General features: G+C 37.3%; 1 protein-coding gene, 1 long non-coding RNA gene and 1 pseudogene across 3 annotated transcripts; all 3 read right to left on the bottom strand.

Moving 5' to 3' along the window:
• Positions 1–1191: 1191 nt before the first annotated feature.
• On the bottom strand, positions 1192–3900 carry LOC144368759 (endoplasmic reticulum chaperone BiP pseudogene; annotated as a pseudogene).
• On the bottom strand, positions 3852–10330 carry LOC144368760 (rho GTPase-activating protein 29-like). The gene is made up of 4 exons (XM_078027863.1): positions 10140–10330; positions 7154–7418; positions 6867–6975; positions 3852–5134 (listed from the first exon to the last, which is right to left on the bottom strand). Exons 1-4 carry the CDS (start codon positions 10328–10330, stop codon positions 4284–4286), a joined length of 1416 nt encoding a protein of 471 aa, XP_077883989.1. The 3' UTR covers positions 3852–4283.
• Positions 10331–13431: 3101 nt separating this feature from the next.
• LOC144368455 (uncharacterized) lies at positions 13432–16425 on the bottom strand. 2 transcript variants are annotated; one of them, XR_013428207.1, is made up of 4 exons: positions 15589–16425; positions 15325–15469; positions 14719–14858; positions 13432–13609 (listed from the first exon to the last, which is right to left on the bottom strand). It is a non-coding gene; the product is annotated as an uncharacterized LOC144368455 (long non-coding RNA). The 2 variants fall into 2 exon arrangements; XR_013428208.1 differs by lacking the exon at positions 15325–15469.
• Between the last annotated feature and the right edge of the window lie 2361 nt (positions 16426–18786).

An 18786-nucleotide genomic window follows, 5' to 3' on the forward strand; every position in this document is an offset into this window, starting at 1 on the left:
CCCCGGTGTTATTCTGAATTTTATTTAAAGAAATGGTTGCTAAGAGATTTGCCATTGCTAAGGCTGGCTTTCTATTTGAGATACACCTGTCTCAGCCTCCCAAACTATTGGGATTAGAGGCATACATCCAAAGGAATGGTTTTAACCAAACCTTCATAATGTCAAGAGAAAATGCATTGAAATTAAAAGTATCTGAAGCAAGCGTTTTTAAAGACCATTTTAAAAAATACAAAAAAGGTTAAAAATGTCATAAAATAAAAATTTATACAGATAAAGTTAAGAGGTTAAAAACTATCAAATGTATTAAAATCATCTAAAGTCAAATAAAATATATTTTATGTATATAATTTAAATTATAATATTATATAAATATATTATATAAATATATAATACATATATAATACAAATTAAAAACAATATAATTATATAACATTCTAATTTATATTATATTATATATAATACATTTATTTTATCATATATAATAAAATAAAAATATATAAATTATACATATTTTATGTATATTAATATATAAACGTATTATATATTAATGATAATATATTATATATAATTTATATAATATATTTACATAACATACTTATATATTTATATATAAATTATATATATTAATATATAAATAGATAAATAAATATTATATAAATTATATATATTACATATCAAAATGTTTATGATTCATATTGTTTTATTTAATATAAATTATATATAATATATGAAATACATATGTATTATAAACACATAATAAAATAATATATAAACTTAATATATAAATATTATTTTATTATATATAACATTTATTATATATCATATAATATATTTAGATTTATATTAATTTATATTATATTGCATTCATTGTAATGTAATTATATAATAATATAATTTCTATATTAATATGATAATAATTCAATTATTATATTAGTATAATTTATATTTATATAATATATAAACATAAGGATTATAGTATAATTATATATTAACAACTTATAATATATCATATAGATATATGTAAATCTATAATATGTAGTATATAATATATAAATATATTATAATTTAAATTATATAGTTTAGTTATTTGGCTTTAGATGGTTTTAATGCTTCTGATAGTGTTTTATCCCTTAGCTTTATCTGTACAAATTTTTATTTTATGACAGTTCCAAACTTTTAGTATTTTTTTTTAAATAACAAACACTTATTGGTGTCACTTATGGTAGAAAATAGTTCCTACACCAGATTTGCATGACCCAATCATTAAATAGAACATTTATGAGGTGAACACACATCCTGACCCACATTTTTATATCCAGTTTTTTAAGATAGCCAATTCCTCCTCTCTCTCTCTTCCCCAAAACATGTGAGCAACTTCCAATGGAAAGCGGTAAACAGCCACTCGGGCTATAGCATTTTCAACTCCACTTTGAGGTGAAGATTCCAATTACATTGGAGACTTAAGTTCTCTCAGTTCTCTCCTAAGGAAAGTTCTGAGTCTAGGATTTACAATATTACAGCACTAGCAGATCAGTGTCTTCAACTCGTCTCTTTCTGCTGTATCCTCTTCACCAGTTGGGGGAGGGCCTCCACTTTCATTGAGTTTGCTGATAATTGGCTGAACAATTTCTTCTAGTTCTTTCTTTTTAGTTTTGAAGTCTTTAATGTCAGCTTCTTGGTGGTTTCCAGCCATTCAATCTTTTCCTCTACAGCTTTTTCCATGGTCTCCTTATCTTCAGAGGAAAGTTTGCTTCCCAACTTTTCTTTATCTCCAATCTCATACTTTAGAGAGTAGGCATAGCTTTCCAGCTCATTCCTAGTATCAATGCACTCCTTGAGTCTTTTGTCTTCCTCAGCAAACTTCTCACCATCATTAACCATCTTTTCAATTTCTTCAGGTGTCAGGCAATTTTGGTCATTGGTAATTGTCATCTTATTTTTGTTCTCTGTACCTTTATCTTCAGCTGTCGCCCAAAGAATAACATTCACATGTATCTCAAAAGTGACTTCAATCTGGGGGACCCCACAGGAGGAATTCCAGTGAGATCAAATGTACCCAGAAGGTGATGGTCTTTTTTTCAGGGTCCTTTACCTTCATAGACCTTGATTGGAACAGTAGGTTGATTATGAGAAGCTATAGAAAAGATCTGAGACTCTAGGTGGGTACCACAGTGTTTCTTGGTATCAGTTTGGTCATGACTCCTCCCACAGTATCAGTACCAAATGTCAGGGGCAGACATCAAGCAGTACTAGGTCACCTGTATCTTGATCATCAGAGAGTACACCAGCCTGGACAGTGTCACCATATGCAACAGCCTCCTCTGGGTTTATGCCACAGGATGGATCCTTGCCATTGAAGAACTCTTAACAAGTTGTTGAATCTTTGGAATTTGAGTAGAGCCACCAAGAAGAACAATCTCATCAATATCAGACTTCTTCAGGTCAGAATCCTCCAGTACTTTCTGAACAGGCTTCATGGTAGACCAGAACAGGTCCATGTTTTCTCTTCAAATTTTGCCTAAGTCAGGGTTTCAGAAAAGTCTTCTCCTTCATAGAAGGACTCAATTTTCATTCTTGCTTAATGTTGAGCAGACAGGGCGCACGTGGCCTTTTCCACTTCATGCTGGAGTTTCTGCACAGCTCTGTTTTCTTTCCTAACATATTTGCCAGTCTTCTTTTTGTACAGCCCGATGAAATGTTCCATAACACGCTGGTCAAAGTATTCTCCACCCCGATGAGTATCTCTATTGGTGGCCATGACTTTGAAGACATCAAATTGTCAATGGGGAGAAGAGACACATAGAAGGTTCCACCACCCAGATCAAACACCAGGATGTTCTTCTCTCCCTCCCTGTTATCCAGGCCATAAGCAATAGCAGCTGCTGTAGGCTCATTGATGATCCTCATAACATTCAGGCCAGCAAGAGTTCCAGCATCTTTGGTTGCTTGCCACTGGCATCATTAAAATGGACTGGTATAGTAACACTGCATGGGTAAACTTCTTTCCCAAATAAGCCTCTGCATTCTCTTTCATTTTAGTGAAAATCATGGCAGAATTTCTTCTGGAGCAAAGGTCTTAGTTTGCCCACCTCCAATATCAACCTGAATGTATGGTTTAGGTTTCTCTTCAAACACTTTGAAAGGCAAGAACTTGATCTTTTGCTACACAGAAGGGTCATTCCCAGTACTGCCAATGAGCCACTGGGCATCGAAGACCGTGTTCTCAGGATTGGAGGTGAGCTGCTTCTTGACTGTATCGCGGATCAGACGTTCTTCTTCAGGGGTGAAGGCCACATAAGATGGCCTGATGTGGTTGCCCTGATTCTTGGAGATGATCTCCAGTGGCCATTCTTGAACACCCCCACGAAGGAGTAAGTGGTCCCCAGGTTGAGGCCGACCAGGGTACCCATGTCCTTTTCTTGTCTTCCTCCTCAGCCGTGCTGCACAGAGCAGCAGCAGAACTGCGGCCACCAGAGAGAGCTTCATCTTGCCCTAGCTGTTGCCCACTTGCTCTCCTCAGCAGAAAGCCAGAAGTCGCAGGCAATCCAGGAACAGGCCACAGCTGAGCGCAGAAAGGTTACAGGTCTCTTACGCTCAAGATGCCTCAACTCTGTCTGTGTTGTCTCTGCCAATGTCTCAAACTTTTTAGTATTGAATTGCATTTTCTTTCTACAATTTTGTTAATTACCATATGTAAAAATTAACAAGTAGAATGCTAGTAAACACAGATTCACAAGCTTTTACGCCACTATGTAAATATTAACAAAGTTAAGTAAATTGCCAATGCTTCCATACATACTATAACAACACAAGTGTTCAAAGATGCACTAGAACATTATGTAGGAAAAAAATATATTCATACCCAATCAAGATTTTTCAGGCACTTGCATTCAGAAGCATTTTATGAATCAGCACAAGGTTTGCTCCAAAATAAAGCTCATTTTTCCCTACTGCCCCTATTTGTTGAGAACAATATTATACATTAAAGATGCATTTACATGAAACATTTTATAGAGAAAATTATTTTAAATTTAAAATTATAATACTTATTTTATGCATAACTTCAAAAACACAGAATTTAAAGACAATACCAGTGAGCACTCTCATTCTATATGACTAAAACACTACCATTCTATATGACTAGCAAAGACAATACAAGGCCAAAAGGCAAAATAGACACTTTGGCAATCCTATACAAAAGAGGTTCTGTTACAATATTCTATCATAAAATAAACAAAATGCATAAAAATGAAACAAGAAAAAGAAAAACTGAATTTTGACAACTACACAAACTGTGGCATTTCAAATTCAAGGTCTTGTAACTCTTGCATTTGTTTGAGCCTGAGTCCCCGGCACATTGGATTCAGGTCAGGTAGGCCGATCTCCTCAGAGTTCTCTTTAGGCTCAGCAGCTGGCTTCAAAGCATAAGCGGATGTGCTGTCTGCCTCTGGGACAGATTTCTCCACATGACTCAGGGGAGGAAGAGCTGTGCTAGGAGGCACTGCTGCTGAAGGTGAAGCTGGTCTCTCCTCAGTCCCCCTGACTTTGCTGGTCGGGGTGGGTGGTTTGTAAAATGTTGTCCCAAGATGGGGCTGCAGTATTCTGGGTGCTCTTGCAGGAGCAAGACTGTGAGAATGAGAGGACAGTCTCACTGGTGCCTCTCTTGCTGCACTGGCTGGCGTGTTGGGCTGTGTGGCACCGTTGGAATGGTCACCACTAACCTTAATGCTCATTGTCACTTTTTCCTGGAGTACACTTGGCACAATCACTGCACTCGTGCCAGTTAAGTTCTTTGGTTCACATTGTTGTCCCTGAGTTTTTTGTGGAATCTGCTGATCAAAACCATTAATTTGGGAGCCCAAACTAGTAGGGGTATCTTTTCTATTAAGTCCTCCAAAGGTAAGATTCTGGCCAAACTTGTCTGAATTGACAATTCCCACATTTCTGCTGTTTTTCTCATTAGGGGAGCTTGCAAGATGGAACCTATCTACAGGCAAACAGCAACATCTGATCTTGGGGCTTGGCATAGGCCTCTGTATATCATTTGTTGTCACATCAGATTTCAGACTAAGTGGTTTCATGGTTTTACACATATTGTCCATCTTTTGTGATGATGATTCAAGTTCTTTGTGATCTGGAAAAGAAGAGATTGTTTTTAACTTCAAGAAGCTTGGTTAATAAGGAAGTGTGGTTATTTGTGAATGGGCATTCTCTCAAACAACAGAGTCTTACATATTTTTTCCAACATTAGTTTCTCAGTCATCTATGCAGAGGAATTAATAATCCATACAATATTAAAGGCACATTTTTAATTAAACCATTACTTTTTAAGATTTATCTTAATAAAACAAATAGTCATAAAGAAAATAAAATTAAAAAAACACTTCCTGTAGTAACTTGTTTTAATATACTACCCATGAATGAATATTTTCTGTGTTAAGACTTTCCTGATTTCAACAGGCAGACAATGGTAACTCTAGAACAGTAACACTATTCTGCACACCAACAAACGCCATGTCCTGAATCCCAAAGACTTTGCCTGTCACTTAATCTGCTTTCCAGCTACATTCTGTCCATACTGAGGGCAACACACCAGAGAGGACTTGGATGCTCTCCCAGCTGATCCACTAATACAGTCCTGCAGAACTTCTAGCACCACTTCTAGCTGCCTGGGTGCTGGCTCAGCTCCAGCTCCATTTCTGCCATGGGCAAGCTAGTGCACTAGCCCTACTTGCCTTCTTCTGTCAAGACAAACTCCTATGTGGAGATATGTTGGCATGTGGTGTTAATGATCTTCTAAAGAAAAGGCTCAGAATTACCTGGTATGTAATGAAAATGTCAAATATTTTAAAATTATTTATTGTTATTACTATACCTACCTGGGAATCCAATTTCATTGGACAGCGAAACAAGGTTACATTTATGAATGAGAGAGGATGAGGTTCAAACCCTGAATCAACAATAATTTTGGGACATGTCCCTTGGCATTATTTACCTTCCTCAGACTGTTAGCTATGGCTTAAAGGAGGCCAAGGATTATAGCACAGAAGTGCTAATAAGATCAAATCATATAAATGGAATCAGTGAGTCCAGTGCTTTTCTTTGCAGAGAGGTAATGGACTGTCTTTGTTTTCAGACTTTCTCAGGCTACACTCATTGATATTTCATTAATTTTATATATCAAATTTAACATTTATGGCTATATATTAAAAAATTCGGATTTAGATCTACTAAAGCAGTAATGAATGAAAGGTTTTCAACCCCCTTACCAGAAACCATTCACTGAAATAAAGCAATCAATAAACAGTGAACAAAAAGACTGGAGCCGAGAAAATGGAAGACATGTGTGCTTAATGTGCTAAAGTTAGGCCACAGGTAAAGGGACATCAAAAAACTTTAGGAGTCTAGTTTTTGAGTTTCAGGAGTCCAGCTTTTTTCTGTTTTGACTTTAATTGATGACAAAGAAGTAAAGGTGAAAACAAATCTCAGAAAGAGAACAAAAATAATTTATGAATTTCAAGATATCTTTTTACAAGAAAGAAACAAAGGATGATATTCATTTAAATGACATTTATTAAACTTTCTCCGTGGCTAGAAAAGTTAACTAATAAAACCTTGAAGTTTGAACTTACCTCAAATTAATACACCTTGTTTTTTTTTTAAAGGATGAGTATTGTAGATGGACACAATATTTTATCTTTATTTATTTGTTTTATATGGTACTGAGGATCCAACTCATGGCCTCACACATGCCAAGGCAAGCGTTTTACCACTGAGCTACAAGTCCAACCCTCACCTTGGTTTTTCATCACGACTTCTTGGCAAAGTTTGAAATATGCAAAGATATATGGTACATGACCACTCACCAATGAGACATGCATCCCATTTTTCCAATGCATTTTGCTTGCATTCTGATTCCTCAAATGATGTAGCCAATTCATAATTGTTAATTTCAATATGTGCAGTGTGGATATCCTATTGATACAAGAAAAGTTTTAAATTAAAAGCAAAACACATCTCAAAAACAAACAGTTCAAAGACTATTAACTTGTTAACATATACATCACATATTTAATCCAATTCTATAATGGTCAAAACTCACTTGCTTTGTAGAAAAATATTGTGACTTTGTGGAATGTTCTGTTGATATTACCTGTTTGGAAGGAGGGCTTTTATCCACACAAGGTGCAACAACATCAGTACTGGATGAAATATTTTGTGGCTCTAAGGACCCATCGAAGATCATCTGTGCATTGGTAATTAGAAACTCTACTAACAGGGCCTGATTGGCATATGCAGCAATAGAGGAGGAGATGGTACCAGGAGTGGTTGTAGGCCTGGGCCTCATCACACAGGGTCCAAATACCACCCCCAAGTTTTTTGAGTTCATCAGGTTTTCTTCGGAGTGGTCTACGACCCTAAAAGGAAGAACACATAAAGTGTATGAGATTTGCCTAATAGATGTCCTTAATGGTAGTTTCCTATGACTTGAGAAGGGTGGAGAAAACTCGGGCTATAGAAGACTACAAAACGTTTGTCAAGGGTCAAGGTTGGTGCGTCTAGGGAAAGAATCCTTTGTTTCATTATGATACTTACCACACACCAAACTGAGTTTCAGAGTACTATTTTAGGATAAAATGCATGTAAGTCGAAGGAACTACTGAACTCAGTAGCAGAAGGAAGAAAAACACCTCTAAAAATTTAACCATCTTTGTATGTGGGATATATTCCCCGTTTCTTATACTGGAATCAGAAACATCACTGTCAATTTCTCTGTCACTGCCAGTTAGTTTTCTTTTTTAAAAAAATAATTTTTACGTAGAGATGGACACAATACCTTTATTTTATTTATTTATTTTTATGCAGTGCTGAGTATCAAACCCAGTGTCTCCCATGTGCTAGGCAAGTGTTCTCTCACTAGCCACACTCCCAGCTGCCCACAGCTAGTTTTCTAGCTTAAATGATTCTCTCTCCTGAACATCTCTCTGTTCCATTGCCACTATCAATGTTCTGGTTTTACTTCAAACACTCTCAGCTTGTTATTTCTATGACTATCTAAGGAAATCTGTCTCTGCCTGGTTTAGCTATCAGGATGATACTAGATTCATCTAGGGGTAATATATCACAGCTTTTTATATATATAGTGAATGGGGTAGTTTTGCTATTTGTTTTTCAGAGGATTCATCACTGATGTATAGAAATGCATTTGATTTATGGGTATTAATTTTGTATCCTTCTACTTTGCCAAATTCATTTATTATTCTAAGTTTTCTGGTGGAGTTTTTTGGATCCTCCAAGTGTAAAATTATTTTGTTGGCAAAGAATGATAATTTGAGTTCTTCTTTTCCTATTTGTATTCCCTTGAATTTCTTTCATCTAATTGCTCTGGCTAAAGTGGCAAGGATTATGTTGAACAATTTTTAGATGGAATACTTCCAATTTTTCTTCATTTAGAATGATGTTAGCCTTAGGTTCAGCAGAGAGAGCTTTTACTATGTTGAGGTATATTCCTACTACCCCTAGTTTTTCTAATGTTTTGAACATGAAAAGGTACTGTATTTTGTCAAATGCTTTCTCTCCATCAATTGATGTAATCATAGGATTCTTCTCTTTAAGTTTATTGATGTGATGAATTAAATTTATTGATTTCTGTTTGTCGAACCCATCTTGCATCCCTGGAGTACACAACTTGATCCTGGAGCATTGTTTTTTTTCATATGTTTTTGTATGTGATTTGCCAGAATTTTATTGTGAATTTTTGCATCTATGTTCTTCGGGGATATGGGTCTCAAATTTTCTTTCCTTGATGTGTCTCTGGCTGGTTTGGTTATCAGGGTGATACTAGCTTCACAGAATGAGTTTGGAAGAGCTTCCTCCTTTTCTATTTCATGGAATAATTTGAAGCCCTTCAAGATATGAAGAGTTTAAAAAACTGTGGTATATATACACAATGGACTATTAGCTTTACAAGAGAATAAAATAATGGCATTTACAGGTAAATGGAAGGAGTACATGAATATCATGAAGTAAGTCAATACCCCAAAATCAAAGGCCAAGATTCTCTCTGATAAAGAAATGTTGATTCATAAATGGGTCTCTGGTGGTGGAGGAACATTAATTGGGCTCAAGAGAGGGAAGGAAAAGGAGGGGTATGGGTTGTGAATGATGGTGGAATGAGATGAACATCATTACCCTAAGTTCATGTATGATGGCACATGTGGTATGACTCTACATCATGTACAGAGAAATGAAAATTTGCGCTCCATTTGTGTACAATGGATTGAAAAGCATTCTCCTGTCATTTATAACTGATTTGAACTAATAATTTTTTTTAAATTTTTATTTAATTTATTTACTTGTATGTGGGGCTGCTGTTCGAACCCAGGACCTTGCACATGCTCTACTGCTGAGCTACAATTCCAGCCACAGAAAATAAATTTAAAAAAATTTAAAAAAGGAGATCTTATTTGCTGTGAGAAAGGTGTAGCAGGCAAATCTGAATATGTGAAATTCCTGATTCCAAGTTCTTTAGTGGGTATAGAAACTACATGGTCAACTCATCTGCCAGGTACTTAAGATTTTTTATCAAGTCTCTAGGAAGGATAGCACAGTTCCTGCTACTGCTTGCTATATTGTAGCCTAATGAAATCAGATTTTTCAAATGCAAAATGCTTTCTTGTGTCTCAATGTCTGTTTCTCTCTGCCTCCTATGCTCTTCTGCACATTCTCTACCAAATCATCCCGCAGTTCTTAAAGTTGAACTCAAGGGCATTTGTCTCTTCTGCTCTGTCTCTATCCCCAAAACTTCCTCTGCATACCTACAAGCTGTGCACAGCTACCAGAAAAAGGAGGATGGTGAACTGTGTTTATGTACAGATCTGTACCCCAAGAGGATAAGCCCACAAATAGCAGAAAACCTATGTTTCCATCCTTGTTTCACCAGCCAGAGCCTGGCACACAGGAAGCATCTGAGGGAACCATGTTTGCTGCATGAACATATAATCAATGTATCCCTCTCTCAACACATAATAAGAACATCCTAAAAATTATTTTGAAAATCATAACACAACAATATAAATGTACTGAATAGTATTACCCTGTTCAATTAAAAATGGCTAAGATGGTATAAAAATTCTTACCTCTTAAGATGGATGATAAGGTAACGTAGAGTGTTAAAATTGGACGGTGGCAATTTTCTTAGAAGGTCCTTGGTTTTGAGAATAATTTGGTTGATTTCCATACACATATTTGGAGATGTGTTGTCTTCAGAGTTGTCCCTTTTGGTGTCCTGCTCTTGGTTAAAATGTTGGATGATATTTGCAAGCTCCATAAATTCATGGTACCATTGGAATAAAACCAATGGCTCTGGTAGCTAAAGAAAGAAAATTATATTAAAAATACCTTTGGGCTGAGGTTGTGGCTCAGAGGTAGAGTGTTTGCCTAGCACATGCGGGGACCTGGGTTTGATCCTCTGCACCACATAAAAATTAATAAATAAAATAAAGGTATTGCATCCTGCTACAACCAAAAAATAAATATTTTGAAAAATTCTTCTGCCTGTTTTCTTTGTTAAAGTCAAGTATAAGTGAGAGTTACTCAATTAATTTTATGTCCCTTTAGATTAACAAAATCTAAAGTCAATCTGTATTTATTGATATCTTTTTCAGTACTGGAGATTGAACCTAGGACCTCAAGCATGCTATGCAAGCACTCTAGTACTGAGCTTCATCCCTGCCCATAAAATTAAAAATATATGTTTGGTAGAGTAGTGACTTAGAAAGCAAATCAAAATCTTGACTATAAATTATATTTATGTTAATAACAAATTAATAGATAATGAGTGAAATTCTAAACTTTAAATGAAGTTTAAGCTTTAAGCTTCATCATGGGATTTTAAAACTCTTCATCTCTATCCTAAACACATTATATTCACATCTGCCCCCCAAATAGCATAATCTTCAGCTGTTTTACTGGAACAAACATAGAATAGTGAACAAAATCTATAAAATGAATCAGAAACCCATGGATTTTATGAGTAAGGGGTAAAAATATCAAAGTGCTAAAGAGCATAGATTTTACTTGGGAAGAATGAAGATTAGCACAAGATAATATGACCTACAAAAACATACTGTCAACATCTCATGAAACTTTAAAACAGGCTGATTTGCCATGAATAGATCAAAAAAAGAAGTTCTTACAACAAATATCCACTGCCATAATGAATGTCAATGTTTCTACTGATCTACAATAGAAAATTCAGTGAACTGTTAGCTACCTGATGTCCTATAATATCTGTGGGGAGTGAAGGTGTTGCCCTGTGATCAGTTTCTATCTTCAACACTCTGGGATCTGAAGCAAGTCACTTCACCTCTTGGAGCTTTAGGTCAGTGAGTCAGATAAAGGCTACTCTCTAACACTATTGCAAGAATTGAGCACACTGTCCAAATGAAAGTCTTAGACATACAAAATTCCTCAACAGAATGCAAGTTTATTGTATTAGACCCAATTCATCTCCTCTCCCTAACTGACTAAACAAGATTAAGGATGACACATTATGAGACTTCCAGTCATTCAAAGGTATCCACCTTCATTTCTCAGTTGAGGGGTCTGTAGAATGTGATTAAAGGGTTATCAATGGTTTCCTGGGCTAACTTTGTAGATCAAGCAACGTATACTTAATTTCTTTCCCTCCTGCAATTCCACTTAACTACAGTAGGCTCATAAGGACTAGGAAAATAGAGAAAACAAAAAGCAACAATTCACAAGTAGAAGAGCAGATGAATAAGTCCTGATGCAGCATTTCCAAGAGAACTGACCCTTTGTCACTCAACATGTTTTTCAGAATCCTAAAGGGACATGGACAATCATTACCAGGTCCTCTGATCTTGGGTTAGGTTGCAGGTGGGCCAGCTGAGAAAGCTTAGCTCTCTATAGAATCCTATCTCCACTTTATGTACTAGGGCAATCTCCTTCCTAAAGCTCTAAAAATTTTTTCTCTGGGCAATGGGATACAGAGGCTCTCTGAATCGAGGCATTGCCAAACATAAGGAACAGAGAGGTAACTGTCTTCCAATGGGGATATGTTGGCTATATACACACTGAAAGCACAGATCCTACAGTCTTAGTAACCCTGGCTCCCACAGTATTGGTACTGTATCTCTAGGCAAGGAAAAAACAAAACCTTTCCTAGGGGACTGGGGCTGTGGCTCATGGTAGTGCACTCATCTGGCATGTGTGAGGCACTAGGTTTGATCCTCAGCCCCACATAAAAATAAATAAATTAATTAAAAGTATTGTGTCCATCTACAATTAAAAAAATGCCTTCCCAATAAGATCACACCAGTCCCAGAAAAGGGAACTAGACATGTAACTAGGCACATACCAAACAGTCCATCTAGACCACTTTATAGTAAAGTTCAAAGTTTTAAAAAAGCCTTGATGTGTTCAAGTGCTTCCAAAGTGATTTCAAGTCCAAACTCTAATATATCTAGGCACCATGAAAGACAAAAATCAAAATGAGTAGAAAAAGAACAAATTGAAGGTGTAAAATGATGCTATTGATATGCTGTCAACTAGTCAGATATGGAGAAAGAGCACTGGAAATGTAGCTGATCTAAATTGAGATGTGCACTAAATGAAAAATAGACACCAGATTTCAAAGAAGAAGAGCTGCAATGCAAATAAATAAATAAACAAAATACCTCATAATTTGAAAAACTAGATATTCAAAATGTTCAATGATATATTAAAATTCACTTCACTTTATTTTTAATTTTTATGTTGCTATAGAAAATTTAATGTTATATATGAGGGTCACATTGTATTTCTACAGAGGTTAGAGGCCAAATAGAGAAAAGAACCCTTAATGAGAAAAATCTATGAATATCCACAATAAAAGAGCATCATATAATCATTTAAAAAATGTTATCAAAAAAATAGAAAATCAGACTTCTTGAATATTAAAACATGATCTCAGAAATGGAATAATTTACTTATTGAGGAAGAAAAAGACAAGGAACTGTCTTAGAAAGTTTTTGAAGAAAAAAAGAGCAATAAAGAAATGGTAAGGGAATTGGAGAACATGTATGCTTGCCAAGCAATTGCAAGACCCTGAATTTTTAATCCCCATGTGTACAAATAACAAATTTATAAATATTTATATACGTGTTTGTGTATGTGCACACACACATCTCCAAACAGGAGCTTCAAGTGCAAATTACAAAGACAGATGGTGGGTGGGAGAATGGCAATAAAAATCAAGAAAAGTTCCAAGAACTAAAGCGCTCACAACTGACAGAGCTCATGGAGTGGCCAGAATACTGGATGGAAATATTTCCACATCAAAGTACATCATTATAAAATCTTAGAATAATGAGGGGGGTGATGCCATAGTCTATACCAATGAAAACTATGAAATATAAAATATTTTTGCTGTTTGCATTTGATGGTAGGTTTAGAATAAAACTTTAACCTTTTGAATGTAATATTTTAACACTTCACAGATGTCATGTGACGAAAATTGGGACAGATCTACTAAATGCCTTCCGGTTTCCAGAGCTTGACACAGAATTGCGATTTTTGCCTTGCTGCCACTGACTCGGTAAATTCCCTTGAAGAGAAAAGAAAAACAGAATGCAATATTTTACTTTAGTACAAAGGACTAAATGCAGACATGTAGACAGAGTTGATGTATCTACTTCAATTTTTATTAGTATTTAAAAATTACAAGTTGAAGTTAAATAAATTAACCTTTTCCAAATAAATGTGAATAAATTTAGTTATTACAAATGGAGAGTGCTGATTTTCTGAAAGTCTCTTTTTCATTAAAACAAATCACAAAGGCATTTATGTTTTTAGAGTTTTAGGAGTAAACAACATACTTGTAAACACAAGGCAGTCTTTTCAATTTCTAAAGTACACATTTTGATGATGAAAGGAATGCCATCTGGCTCCTTTTTGGCAACACAGGACAATTCTTCTCCAAATAAGTGCATTTTCCCCTGCAGTTTCTGATGTCCGCAAACGATGGTTAAGTTTGCCATGCATTTGTTATGGCAGGCAAGAAGACACTACAAGAAAATGATATTTGAAAACTGATTGACTCACCTTAAAATTATTCACAACTAGGAAATTATAGGCAGACTAATAACGACAAAAATAAGTTAAAAAGTACTACTTGTGGTTTGTGAATTGCATTTAACAGCAAAACAAAGTAGAAAACTACAGAAATAAACTGTGGGACTTTATTAAAAATGTATTGGCAAGCCAGGTGTGATGGCATATGCCCATGATTCCAGCTACTTGAGAGTTGAAACAGGAATTTCACAAGTTGAAGGCCAGACCAATCTAGCAAGAACCCATTTCAAAACACAATTTTAAGAAAGGGTGGATGGGCTGGGGATGTGGCTCAAGCGGTAATGCGCTTGCCTGGTGTGCGCAGGGTGATGGGTTCGATCCTCAGCACTACATAAAATTAAAAAAAAGATGTTGTGTCCACAGAAAACTGAAAAATAAATATTAAAATTTCTCTCTCTCTGTGTCTCTCTCTCTCTTTCTCTCTTTCTTCTTTCTGTCTCTCTAAAAATATGGCATGTGCAAGACCCTGACAACATATTCATATGTGTGTTTGTGTGTGGACACACACATCTCCAAATAAGTAAAATCATAACAAAAAAGTATATAGCAAAAGAAAAAATTGTGATTCCAAAAAGATCTTACCTCTTCGCATTTAAAACCTCGAAATATGACAATGCGTTCACAGATTCTACATCTTCCAGGAAATTTCCATCTTCTGAACTTATGGGTGGTAGCTGCTTTTGCCATTAGTGATTGCTGAAATGTTCCAAGGGAGCAGGGTCCTAACAGCAGAAATGTTCGTGTGTAAGAAGGTAAAATGACAAAAACATACACCACATGATATTGTACTTGGAATAATTTTTAGACTTTGAAATTTTTTATATATTACAAAAAGCTATTATTTTGCATTTCTAACATACTTTCAGTAGGTGGAGTTGTCTATTCCAAGCTTGGTTCTCTGCCCTCAGGGTGGTGTAGGTAACCAGTGTGAGAAGACTGAAGCTCTCCCTCTCTTGTCTGGGCTTCCCTAATCTTGGTCTCTCTGAGTTGCTCCTGGGTATTAGCCCCCTCCCCTCTCTTGCTTATCAGGTCTCAGCTGGGGGACCTCAGGCCCTCCACCTTAGGATCGCACCAGGTGGGCAGCGTCCTGGTGGCACTGCGCTCTTGTTCAACTGAGAGCTGATTTTGTGCTGATAGTGTCTATACAGAGTTATCACAGCTGGGGGAGGGGATTTGGAACCCAGGTACCTGTGCAGTCACAGATCTGGCTGGTAACCACACCCACCAAAGATGGTGAGAAAGGTGGAGACAGTCCTTTTCCCAGTCGGGGTGTCTGGTGAGGTGGTGGGAGCTGGGATGTCCTCGTGCTCTGCCTAGAATGTGGTCTGGGGACCTGCGTGGGAGCAGAGCGTCCTCAGGAGTTCTGCCACCCCAATGAGGTGCTGAGTTGGTGTCTCTGCTCCCCCCTTGAGAGTCACGCCTGTGCTCAAACTGTGGGCTTTGGACTCTCACCTGAACAAGGAGGCTCTGAGTTCTGCTTGGTGTTCGCAGCTCTGGTGGATTCTGCGAAAATCTGTTGGATGGAGTCCTGTCACATGCACTGAGATGTTGTGTTCCCTCAAGGCAAGACCCCGCCTGAGCAGGAGAAGCCACCTGATAGCTTTCTCTGATTCAGGCACAGAGCAGCCAGAAACAGGATCTCCTCTACTCTGCCACCTTGGATCCCAGGCAACCGATTTCTGACAGAGATGCCAGAGTAATTCCGTGGACTTTCAATAAATGCTGCTGAAATAAAAGATATCCATAATGAACCTCAACCCTTATTTCAGTCACCTCTAAAATGAACAGGAACCACACATCTAAACATACAACCTAACACTATCCGTCTTTGAATTCAGGGTTATGAAGGGCAGCTGCCTATTTTTATAAATAAAGGATGTTTTGGGAACACAGCCATGTTGTTGTATTGTGTATAATTGCTTTTAAGGATTATTAATTATAATGCAAGTAGAGATAAAAGACTGTTCAGGTGTTGATAATTTTTGAAACTGAGGTTGTATACACAGAGTTCAAATACTGTTTGGCCTACTTCATGCATGTTTGAAATTTCCCATAATAAAAACTTGTTTTGGTTTTTGTAGTCTACCTTCAGATCTACTCTGGGCTATCTCAAGATCATCCCCATAAGCTCCATCACTCTCCTTCTCATTTCTCTGCAGCAAGGCTCAACCAAGCCTAGAGTCCCCTGAATGTCCTGTGCAAGCCAGCCATTCATTCTAACATGCTAAGCACAAATGTATCATCATGGTGGTACTCAATGAATATTAGAGAAATATATTATAAGTAACATTATGGAAGGTTCTGTGTGCATACACCCTGAAGTTGAAACTGAACTTACCCTTCCCTATCACTTCTATAAACATGTTAATTAGCTCCTACTTCTTCCTTTCAAAGGAAGACTATGGGGCTAGAGTGTAGTTCAGTGGTAGAGTGCTTGCCTAGCATGCCTGAAGCCCTGGTTCAATATGGAACGCCACAACAAATCAAATAAAAAGGAAGACTGTGACATTTGAAAACTTTCTCAGCAATACAACCTGAAACTTTCTTCAAGAAAAATAAAACTCTTATCAAGGGAGGCATTGTTGCCCAATATCTGCTCTACGAACAAGGTGGCTCATTTCCTCATCACGTAGTAATAAAGACAATTAATAAAACACATACCACTTTCCACAGAAAAGACCAAAATGTGCTCCCAACCTTTATCAATCCCCTGGTTTCTTTACACACATGAATTATCTTTATGTGTGTGCTCATCACCATGATGAAAGTGAATGGGAAATTAAAAAGAAACAGCAAACCAACTACTCTTCAAAGCTTCAAAGCAGAGCTATTGTCTGTGACTTGTTGTCTCAAATCAAGTGTTTCTGACTTGATTTGAGACACCTGCACATTCTGGCCACCTACAGAGCTCTCTTTTAGATTCCTCAGTGGCTCTGAGCACATGGCTGCACTGTCAAAGCAGTGAGATCCTGGTAGACATTAGAGATAACCAGAAATTCTGTGCAGAGAGCCTCCCCACTTCTGTGCTTATGAAAGTTACCCTTTACTTTGAAGCTCACACAAAAATATCACTTCATTCCCTCCATTGAAAATAATCATTCCTTGGTCTCTAGTTTTTGGTTATTGTATTCTGCCACTCATTAAATGGAAATGTTCTACAGGGACTCTGTCTAGCATAAAGTGAGATCCTGCTAAATTTTCAGAGTGAATGCTGAATGAATTATGATAGAAAGGAATCAAAATCCTTCCAGAATCCCTTCTAAGAATCATCTTTGTTCACTGGTAGTACTAACCCCCTGGGACCAAGAGCAGTTGTAAATGCCCACATTCCTAGGTCAAGGGCTTTTACAGGTGGGAGGAGAAGGCGATGATAATTGAGAGGTTGTTCTATTTTCAGGAGGGTGGAGTGGGCTGGTGTTACTCTACATTCACTGAACAGTGATTTTTCAACTCAGCCAAACTTGAATATCCTGCCAACTTGGGGGGGGGGTGAAACTTTTCTACCTGGGCACATTGGGCTTTCTTCCAATTCAGTCTGAAAGGTTTTATCAAAATCATGAGACCAGAGCTATAGGTATTGTCAACCTAATGAGGCTTAAGTGTCACTGTTCCTCCCTTGCACAGTTCTTACAATAAGGTAGCATTTCTAAGTAGGCATTTCTGGAAACTGCTTAAAGAACACACTGGGATGGGGAGGATTGAATTTCAAAGACACACATGTATACATGTATAATGTGCTGTGATTTATTTACTCATCCTGAACACTCATCTTCACATCTAATTTTGAATTCTTTTTCATGAAGAGGGAGACCCCTACACCCAAACTCAACAAGGAGGTGAAGTGAACCAAAGAGGAAAAGAACAAAACTGATATAGTACAAAAAGCTGCCTGCTGTTTAGAAATGGTCTTGGAATATTCACCAAACACCTAACACTCCTCCCTTCCCCCAAAAGATCCAAAGAACTCAGTGGATGTCAAAGATCCAAATGACTCAGTGTGGAACCCTCTCCTTGGTCTCTAAGGTAGGGACAGCAGTGAAAAAGTGAAATAAACCAGCACCTGTCTGACTCAAAGAAAAGGACAGTCCTGGTCCACTTGGTGTCCACAGAAGGGGGGCGACCTTTGGAACACCAGATTTTTGTCACCCACAGGGTCTTGGGGCATCCTGGCCACATACTCACAGGGACATACTCTCCTTGTAGCAGCTGGGATCTCCCAGCTTATCAATTTCAATTTACACCCTAACTCTGTGTGCTAAGGTCTTGGGTGAAAAATGGTGAATGGAAACAGAAGGGACAGTAATAAGGGAAGGACAGAGAAGAGGCAGGATAGAGATCCAACCGAGGGGGCCTCAGAAAGAAAGGCAAGGAGGGTGTCCCTGCCCCTTTAGGCCCCCCTCCCCTCCCCAAAGTAGTCATCACCCAAGGCCTAGATGAGGAGAAGTGGGAAAAGAAAAAGTAAAAGGGGAACAGCACTTGTCAGTTTCTCTACCTAGGTACTCAACAGAATGAAATTTCAGGAAATGTCATGACACTTACAAAACGATCGCAGTGGGAAAGAGGATTGTGAAGACCCGAAAACCCAGAAGGAAGAGTCAAGTTAACCCGTGAGTATCCTGAGTATCACGAGTATCGCTCTGGTCCGCAGCT

Source organism: Ictidomys tridecemlineatus, chromosome 11 (genome assembly GCF_052094955.1).
Source record: "Ictidomys tridecemlineatus isolate mIctTri1 chromosome 11, mIctTri1.hap1, whole genome shotgun sequence".
NCBI classification, from domain to species: domain Eukaryota; kingdom Metazoa; phylum Chordata; class Mammalia; order Rodentia; family Sciuridae; genus Ictidomys; species Ictidomys tridecemlineatus.

Coding starts and splice junctions, on each gene's coding strand:
- LOC144368760 (XM_078027863.1), bottom strand. CDS start 10,330: ATGGAGCTTGCAAATATCATCCAACATTTTAACCAAGAGCAGGACACC. Junction 6,976..7,153: donor AAAGCCCTCCTTCCAAACAG/GTAATATCAACA, acceptor TTGTATCAATAG/GATATCCACACTGCACATAT. Junction 5,135..6,866: donor ATGGGATGCATGTCTCATTG/GTGAGTGGTCAT, acceptor CTTCTTTTCCAG/ATCACAAAGAACTTGAATCA.